This window comes from Nannobrachium achirus (assembly GCF_963921795.1).
Source record: "Nannobrachium achirus genome assembly, chromosome: 20".
In the NCBI taxonomy this organism is placed as follows: Eukaryota; Metazoa; Chordata; class Actinopteri; order Myctophiformes; family Myctophidae; genus Nannobrachium; species Nannobrachium achirus.
In genome coordinates, this window is record NC_137827.1 from 8,741,651 (window position 1) to 8,751,733 (window position 10,083).

The window sequence follows — 10,083 nt, forward strand, 5'->3', positions numbered from 1 at the left end:
GGATACAGGTAGGGGGGAGACGATCCCTAAAGGAGAGAGAGAGAGAGAGAGAGAGAGAGAGAGAGAGAGAGAGAGAGAGAGACAGAAAGAGAGAGAGAGAGAGAGAGAGAGAGAGAGAGAGAGAGAGAGAGAGGTGAAATAATGAAGTCGCAATGTCCTCTGAGCGGTATTGGCTTTTTATTGTTGTGCATGAAGTTGACCACACATCATATTTGATAACGTCTCAGGTCGCGCACACACGCAACCCTGAAATGGACGCGCACACACACACGCACGCACGCACGCACGCACGCACGCACGCACAGTACTTACTCCCTCATCTTCATGCATGTGGATTTATCCCCCAGTCCTGCATCCAGTTTATTCTTCAAGTATTCTGGAACTGTGCACTTTTTCCTAGATATTGTTTAATAAAACATATTTAATTGGCGGCTTACACAGAGCATTATTTTGCATTGTTGTTGTTGTTAGTTATTATTATTAACACATGTAGCCCAACAGCAACCCACAGACCATTACAATTGACAATTAACCAACATAATATTAAAAATGATATATTGTATTGGAAACATGGTGGTGTGCATATCTTACGCAGGAGTCTTCTCGGACAGCAGAAAGATATTGAGGCTGCTGATCTGACTGTTCTTAAACCTTGGGAAGGTTTTACCATTAATTGATGTTGATGTAATGATATATTTCCTTGCTTATTGTATTGGATTAAGCATCTGCTTAATTCCTAAATTGTAAACCTGAACATGTTTTGACATTTGCCTTCATTCTGGTCCGTTTCTTGCACTTGATTGACATCTGCTGGTAAGATACAGTCAACACAGCATATCTTTTTGGTTTTCAAATGCCTGCTGATGGGGGCTGGCTAGCGTGTTTTGGGGCCAGCGTTCTTGCATTACCATAGAGTCCTGTGGGACCCCCTTCAACAAAGGTTTAAAGACCTAGTGAAATAAAAAATATGTTTCTCACACTTTTAGAGCTTATCCGTGGTAATATGGGCACCACTAGATGCCAAAAAAAAGAAAATAAACCATTTGGGGTATTTTTATATCAAAAGTCCATAAAGGCTAAATCTTAATTATTTCCTGTGAACAAAAACATGCTGCGTGATGACATAGATTAGACTTTTTGAATATAAATGAACCTTTCATTACATTCACCTGTTTGATTCCCATTGATGGCATTCCTCCAAACACAACCGTTTTTAATTATAGACAGTGTGCGTAAGGCGGAGTTCGGGAGGAGAATTGCTCCAGATGATGGAGGTCGCCATTTTGAGGGGTATGTGATGTCACTTATAATAATAATAATAATAAGTGCACTACAACGTTTACATAGCCTACTCATTACGATACTATTACTGTATGTAATATTGAGATAGATAGGCTACAACAGTTATCATCAAAATAAAACATATCAAAATGTAATCATCCTGCGGGACATTTCTCAACCTTTCTAGTGTTATTTCTTATCCTGGTAAAGATGGGTCTGTCTGTCTGACAGACAGCATCCTTGTTCAGCCACGCCAGATACATTTTCTCAGACTGTTATAGAAACAAAACTTGACTGTTTGCAATCTCATTGTAGGCTAATAGCCTATAATATATTCAATAGATATATTTTTTATGCCAGATTTACTGCCCGCAACCCGGCCGCAACCTCCCGTGTAATATATGCGTTAGCCTAGACACTTCAGTCGACTCTGCGTCTTGACGCAGATTAGCTCAGAGAGAAGGTCAAGCTAGCATCAAGCAAGCGTTGTAAGTAAGGAGTTATCAAACCGAAGGGATGTTATCTAGCGTCATTCACCAAGGAGCCATTCATTATCCCGCTTATTACCCGGCTACTAAATAAAATTAATAATTCGACTCAAAACTAAAAACAAAACAAAGTATTTCCTTGTTTACAGACGGCTGGAAGTGTTCCACAAGTGTCGCGCTGGGCGTCCTCCCAGCGCGACAAGGTCGCATTGGAAAACAAGGAAGTGCTGATTAGATAGAATCCATTTTCTGATACTATGTCGTCTATTTCTCGCTTAAAATATTCTGAAAAACATTCTTGAGAGCAACATTTAGTTCTAAATGTCGATGTGTGTGTGTTTACATGGCTGACATTTTGGATACAGCTAAGATTCTCGCAGTGCAGCTGGACTGCAGCAGGTGCTCTGAGCCTTTGATTAGGCAGCGGTCTGTTATAGAGCGGAGCGGTCTGTTATCGTGGGATATCAGACCTCTGATTTCAGCGCTCGACCAATCAGAATCAAGAATCCAAACAGGCCGGGTAATAAGCTTGTAGATCTGCTATTTTTGGTAAAGATGTTGGTGGAGAGTTTGTAAAAAATATGTTTGATGTTCTCTGTTAAAAAAAAGAAGAAAACTCAATAAATATATTGTAAAAAAAAAAGATGTTGGTAGAGGGAAAAGAAGAGCAGACTAAAGTATTCAAGTGATTAAATATCTGAAAATACACATTACTCTAACATGATGACATTGCTGTCAAACAAGTCTAAGCTGTCGTAGTGGGGGTCCCTGCTTCATCCCTCTCTCGACCTCTCGTTGAAGACCCCTGGTGTAGACGTTTAGCATTACTCACCTGTTAGGATCAAATGGTGTTTCTATGGAGCCATTGAGTAACACAGTGACATCACCACAGGCAGCATCTGCAAACTAAAGATATTAGTCCATGTTAAAGACCAAACTAAAGACATTAGTCCATGTTAAAGACCAAACTAAAGACATTAGTCCATGTTAAAGACCAAACTAAAGACATTAGTCCATGTTAAATACCAAACTAAAGACATTAGTCCATGTTAAAGACATTAGTCCATGTTAAATACCAAACTAAAGATATTAGTCCATGTTAAAGACCAAACTAAAGATATTAGTCCATGTTAAAGACCAAACTAAAGACATTAGTCCATGTTAAAGACATTAGTCCATGTTAAATACCAAACTAAAGACATTAGTCCAGGTTAAAGACCAAACTAAAGACATTAGTCCATGTTAAATACCAAACTAAAGACATTAGTCCATGTTAAAGACATTAGTCCATGTTAAATACCAAACTAAAGACATTAGTCCATGTTAAATACCAAACTAAAGACATTAGTCCATGTTAAATACCAAACTAAAGACATTAGTCCATGTTAAAGACCAAACTAAAGACATTAGTCCATGTTAAATACCAAACTAAAGACATTAGTCCATGTTAAAGACATTAGTCCATGTTAAATACCAAACTAAAGACATTAGTCCATGTTAAATACCAAACTAAAGACATTAGTCCATGTTAAATACCAAACTAGAGACATTAGTCCATGTTAAAGACCAAACTAAAGACATTAGTCCATGTTAAAGACCAAACTAAAGACATTAGTCCATGTTAAATACCAAACTAAAGACATTAGTCCATGTTAAAGACATTAGTCCATGTTAAATACCAAACTAAAGACATTAGTCCATGTTAAATACCAAACTAAAGACATTAGTCCATGTTAAATACCAAACTAAAGACATTAGTCCATGTTAAAGACCAAACTAAAGACATTAGTCCATGTTAAAGACCAAACTAAAGACATTAGTCCATGTTAAATACCAAACTAAAGACATTAGTCCATGTTAAAGACATTAGTTAAAGACCAAACTAAAGACATTAGTCCATGTTAAAGACCAAACTAAAGACATTAGGCCATGTTACAGCCCACATCCCTGCCTACAAGTTTGCCAAAGCAGTCCCATTATTATGCGCCTTGAGTAAATATCCTGTGTCAAGGAAAGAGGCAACATGTTTGAAAGTAGCCGATCTACAAGCTCACACAACGCCTTGCAGCGTGAGGCAATATACAATATTTGCCTCAACTCCTACAATGCCAAGTGCTTGTCAGGGTGCGGATACCCTAGTTCAATGTGATTATTTTGGGGGGGGGCAGGGTCTGAAAAGTTCACCCCCAAAATGACTTTTTCTTTTCCTATCGATACTCACCCCATGGAGATTTTTTTCACATTCCTATAATAATTAGAGGAGACTCTTTGTGTCTCCATAGGCTGCTGGTGATGAAAGTATTGTCTTAAAAATGTGAGAAAAACGAAAAAGATATCCATGAATTCAAGTCTCAAAGGGGTTTTTATATTAACCACTTGAACCCTAGTGTCCATATTCTGAGAACTTTAGCCAAAAATAGCAGATCTACAAGAGGGGGAAAAAGAGCAGACTAAGTACAGAGTGAAAGGTCAAGTTTATTAATTAAGTATTGACGGTTCACATAGTTCAATATCTGAAGATTCTGACGTGAATCCAAAATCCACTGATGATTGTGCTGTCAAACAATGAAACTTATATGGAATCTATGAAAAGGTTGTGGGGGGTCCCTCCTTCATCTCTCTCTCAACTAAAGGTTCCTTGGCCTGAAAACGTTGAAGACCCCTGCTCTACAGTGTTTGTCTGTGGTCTTACATCACCCTGGGCGCGACCTGCTGCGTTTAAAGGAAGTTACGACATGCAGTGGAGGTCTGTTTACATCCCCCAGCGAAAACAAACACAAGTAGAGTGCAGCTCTTAACACATCTGGTGCCAACCCCGAGTTTCCCGAGTTTGAAAAGGTACTAGTGCTGTGCCAACCCCGAGTTTCCCGAGTTTGGGCCGATTTAAAAAAAAAAAAAAAAAAAAAAAAAAAAAATTTGGACCTCCAGAAATGTGTTAGGCATGATCGCGATCGCGAAATTGCATGTTTAACCCCCATACCAACCCATTCTTTCAAACATGGCAGCCATGTTTGTTCACATCTGAAGAAAACATAATGGCTGATAAATCATGAATGCCTGAACGGATTTCCAAGCGGATTTTTTTGTTTGAAAGATGTGAACAGTGTGAACACACGTGGTTCATCATCTAGGCATGGGCGTGCACTTTTTACACAATTGCGCAATTACATGGAAGTCTATGGTAACCATGGCAACGCGGGACATTGAAGAGAAAAAATCATAGCAACATAAGGTGTAACTTTGTCAGAATCCATGTTTTATTTGGATATTGTTTTTTTGCGAGCGCAACAGATGGATCGGGAGAATTGGGGAATATGTTTGCAGGAACACCGCACTGTGAAAAAATACACATTACTCTAGCCTTTGGGAAGTTATGTTATGGCAAATTATACTATAAGAACATTAGTTAGACATTAACTCTAGCCTTTGGAAGACATCAACCCTTGTATTGTTGGGTATACTTACTCCAGCAGAGGCTCTGTTCCAGAACGCACCAACACTCGTGTTTCCCCATTCCCCAGGACACGTTGGACACTCTGAGTCCGTGAATGTTTCTAAACACAGAGACACACACACACACACACACACACACACACACACACACACACACACACACACACACACACACACACACACACACACACACACACACCCACAATAACTTGCGTATACTTAAACTGTATACATGACTTTCCATCCATCCATCCATCCTTCCATCCATCCTTCCATCCATCCATCCATCCATCCATTCATCCACAGTCTACATCACTGTTTCCCCAACACTGGTTCGGGGACCATTTGTGGGTCACAGACCGATTTTATGGGTCACAAAGAGGAATACATTTCCTTTCCCATTTTCATTTTACATTTAAAAGTTAAAAAGATTTTTATTTTTAAATATTTTTTATTTTATACATACTGTGCAAAAAAAAATGAAAAAACATATCCTTAAAGGGGAAGACCACCCATTTTCAATATTGAACTATGTCATTAAAATACCTTAGAGTTTGTGGAAATAGAAAAAAAGTTCCCCCTAAAGTACAAAGTTGTACTTTACAATACAAACCCCAAAATCAATCTTCCAGTTCTAGGCAACACAGAAGGGGGGGAACTTTTTTTCTATTTCCACACAACTCCTCTAAGTTATATTAACTAGTCCTTACCCGTTCAAAGATATGAGCTCCGAAATGATGTGCAGTGTGTGGGTTATGGGATGTGCACTGTGCACACGGTATATGAGGGATGGAAAGTAACTTTAACTGGTACTTGCATGATAATATGTAGGAGCATCAATGTAAGAAATACCCGTTTCGTTTAATGGCTATGTGTGTGTGTGTGTGTGTGTGTGTGTGTGTGTGTGTGTGTGTGCAGCGGTTTGGACCGTGAGACCATCCGCAGAGTAGTCTGTGTTTCTTTTTGAGAGGGTCGGTCCGCCTGAAAAACGCGTTTTGGAACGAAACGGTTACGTTTTGCGCGTTTGTGACGCCCTCTACGGGTGGAATTGGAAATGCTTCTGGGGATTCGTTGAGTAAGCCACCCGCAACCTGTGGCAGAAATTCAGTGTTGACTCGACGTTTTGTTTGTGATTTATGGCTATTGTTTGCAAAACGGGCCCCTCCCGCTAACTTTGGAAGCCCGTTACGAACGAACGGTATGGACTATCAAAATATCCCTTGACTATGTTCATTGCATGGGTTCAGAGATCATGTGTACCCATTTTCGTGACATTTGAAGAAAATATGTAGGAAAAGGAGCAAAAAGTGTGTTTTGGAGAAAATTCAAAATGGCGGAAAATCTATCCTGACGCAAATGGGCGGGGCCTATATGGGGAGATGCGTATTGACCATAGAGTATATATAAAATAGAGAGCGGACGAGCCCCGCCCCCACTATCATTTCAATGCAAGTGCTCAGTGGCGTTTTGAAGCAACGGCTACGTGCTAGCATGTAGCTAAATCCAGGTGCATTCTGGGGGAATTGGAACCACCGTGGTTCCAAAATGATGTCACGCTGCTCTCCTCTCCTGTCTGGAGTGGAGGGGGCGGGGCCAAAATGCGCGTTTAGGCTGCAGTTCCAACTTTGGCCACCATCGGGGTTGCTTCAAATCTAGCCCTGGGTTCTGGGGGCTTGGTATTGACCCAAGGAATCCAGGGAAAAAAGAATTTTAATTTTTCGACCTACGGTTCAAGAGTTACAAGGCAAGTAGGCCGTTATAGCGCCACCATGAGGCAGAGTGGAAATGCTTTTGGGGATTCGTTGAGTATGCCACCCGCGACCCTTGGTTAAAATTCAGTGTTGACTCGACAATTTGTTTGTGCTTTACGGCTATTGTTTGCGGTCCCATCCTGCTAATAACTTTGGAAGCCCGTTACGAACGAACGGTACAGACTATCGACATATCCCTTGAGTATATTCATTGCATGGGTTCATAGATCATGTATACCGCTTTTTGCGACATTTGAAGAAAATATGTAGGAAAAGGAGCAAAAAGTGTGTTTTGGAGAAAATTCAAGATGGCGGAAAATCTAGCCTGGCGCAAATGGGCGTGGCCTATATCGGGAGATGCGTCTCGACCCACGGAATCCAGGGAAAAAATAATTTTAATTTTCCGACCTACGGTTCAAGAGTTACAGGCCGAAACGTAGAGTGGACTGTTATAGCGCCACCATGAGGCCAACTGACAAAGTTATTTTTTATTTAATCCTTGATATCATTATAAATCTCCTCTCAGAGTTTTGTAACTGTAGCCCCTATGGTTTGCGAGAAAAAAAATATTGAATGTGAGTTTTTGCGATTCCCATTATAAGTCAATGGGAAAAATTTATTCACTAATAAATTAATATCAATTAAACGATTTGTGAAAGTGAAAAAAGGGCTTCACAGTTGTGTCAGGTGTGTTCATATGCTAATGGTGATGCGATTTCAGATCAATTGCTCCAGCCACTGAGGAGAAACGCTGTGACAGACAGACAGACAGACACTCAGACACTCAGACACTCAGACAGACATTCGCTAAATTTTCAGACAGACATTCGCTAAATTATATGTTAGATGACATAGTTCAATATTGAAAATGGGTGGTCTTCCCCTTTAAGGAGGAGCGAGAATAACCGATCTCTGCACGAACAAAGTGCTGTGTGCTTGTAGATCTGCTATTTTCACTAGTTTGCGTCTCAGGCAAACGCCAAATCTCTTTCGAGTCTCGACCCGAAACGTTTGGGAAGCACTGGTCTTTGGTCTTACATGTCTTACCATGGCTGCCTTGCTTCCCACACCATTTCACACCATCGAGGATAGAGCCCAGCAGAGTGTCTTCCAGAGTCACACAGGTACTCTTTTTGGAGATTTCATGGGCAATTTCCTTAGTTTTGCTCCAGAACATCATCTATAATTAAGCACACAAACAAACAAATAAATAGTAACACATTTGGTCTAACACCGCCTGTCTGTGCCACATCGTGTGTGTGTGTGTGTGTGTGTGTGTGTGTGTGTGTGTGTGTGAGCGTGCGCGCGCTTGCTGCACAACTTGACTGTCGCTTCTCGCCATTGTAATTTGTGCATCACTTATGGCTGAATTTATTCAGTCAAGAAAAATAAAAGGTGGTGCCATTGTTTTGTACTTTGTTTTGTATGTGTCTATGGAGTTAAAGATTACTCTAATTACCCCCAGGGGTGGTTATAATATGCTAATGTGTCTTCCCTGTAACCATTGGTGAAGCGAAAAAAAAACACAACACTGTTTCTCAAACGGTACAGGTGGTCACCAAATGGGAGACTATGGTTTTACCCCGCTTGTGTGGTCACATTCTATATACAGTATGTCTGTGGCAGAGAGAGTTGCAGCCCTAGCCTGAAGCCTCAAAAGACTAGTATTTAAGTATTTATTAGTAGTTAAGATGTTGGACTTTCACGCGGGAGACCCGGATTCGAAGCCCCGCCGTTACATACAGTATATATACTTATATGTACTTTGTCATTGCATGCCAGTTTGAAGGGTACGGCAGTGAAGAGATCGTTATAGGCATCCGGTGGAACTTCACATGGATTCTTGCCCACGTAGGCGCTCTTAAATGTCTTCCATATCTCGTCACAGTCAAGTCTGAAAAGAAAGAAAGAAAGAAAGAAAGAAAGAAAGAAAGAAAGAAAGAAAGAAAGAAAGAAAGAAAGAAAAGTTGTTGCTTGACTCCGGTCAGATGTGAAAAGAGCTGCAAAGTCGTTGGAAGACCGTTAAAGGTGATACACCATGAAATTTCACTTTTCCTATTTTAAAACCTTTTTTTAAATGCATGGTGTATCACCTTTAAGTGTCATTTTAAACAAAGCTGGCAGGAAAACTACAGTTACAAGGAGAAGTGAATTCCAAAGTGACATACCTTACTATTTGTTAGGGATACGTTGCTGTGTTGTCATAGAGCACACACATTTAAACTCATTCAAGAAACACGCATATTGTATATTAAGTCAGGAGGTCAAAGATGGAACCTACGGTTTAGGAGTTATTTAGTAAAGCCAATAGTACAGAGGCCTGGAACAGCGACACCACAAGGCGCCGGCTGGTTGAAAAAAGAAAAGAAAAATGGGATGGAATGTCTTCCTTGACCTTTACTGACAGTGTTTGACACTGATCAGTCCAGTGGATTTTGAGATAAGCTGGGCACATACTCATGTACGCGCGCACGCACGCACCCACCCACCCACCGGAAGCAGCTAAAAATAATTTGCATTCACCAGAGTGTGTAGGCTTGTAGCACAAAGTGGCAGATAGGAAGTCATTGTGGTTTCCTCACTTCTGCAGCCCCCTGCACAGTGGACACACATCTATTGCAGTAATTGCACTGTTTCTTAACGTTAAGATGTTGGTGAGTTTGACGTTGTTTAATACTAGCAGATAGCAAAAAAACTGTTTGGATGCATTGGCTGTCAATGTTGAAGCACAAAATAATGCGTAAATGGGTTAAACCCCCTCACCCTATGAAGAACATTCATGGAGGGCCGGCAGTGAATCCTTTTACCCAGGGCCCAGAATTTGGTGCCACACCCCTGCTGACTATGACACGTATGTATGGCACATTATGAGTCTTCACTGATACAGTGGTTCTCAAGCGTTTTATTTTCAAGGATCCCCATAACTCTGAGAGTGTATAAATGGAACCAAATGACTCTAAGCATTTGTAGGCTACATTCTTAAGAGTTACAGTCAGACCTGTAATGGTCATTTAGGGCTAGTGTTTGTCTACTCAGTCATTTTGTATGTCCATGGTAAAAAATAGAATTTTGACAAAAATGTCCACCACAAGCCAGCATGGCTGTTCATT

At 40.6% G+C, this 10,083-nt stretch overlaps 1 protein-coding gene across 1 annotated transcript; it reads right to left on the reverse strand.

Annotated features, from left to right (window-relative positions):
- Positions 1 to 587: 587 nt before the first annotated feature.
- On the reverse strand, positions 588 to 8,867 carry LOC308305906 (ADP-ribosyl cyclase/cyclic ADP-ribose hydrolase 1-like; the record flags this gene model as incomplete). The annotated part of the gene is made up of 5 exons (XM_080750802.1): positions 8,738 to 8,867; positions 8,021 to 8,153; positions 5,235 to 5,323; positions 2,602 to 2,675; positions 588 to 651 (listed from the first exon to the last, which is right to left on the reverse strand). Exons 2-5 carry the CDS (start codon positions 8,151 to 8,153, stop codon positions 588 to 590), a joined length of 360 nt encoding a protein of 119 aa, XP_080606928.1. The 5' UTR covers positions 8,738 to 8,867.
- Between the last annotated feature and the right edge of the window lie 1,216 nt (positions 8,868 to 10,083).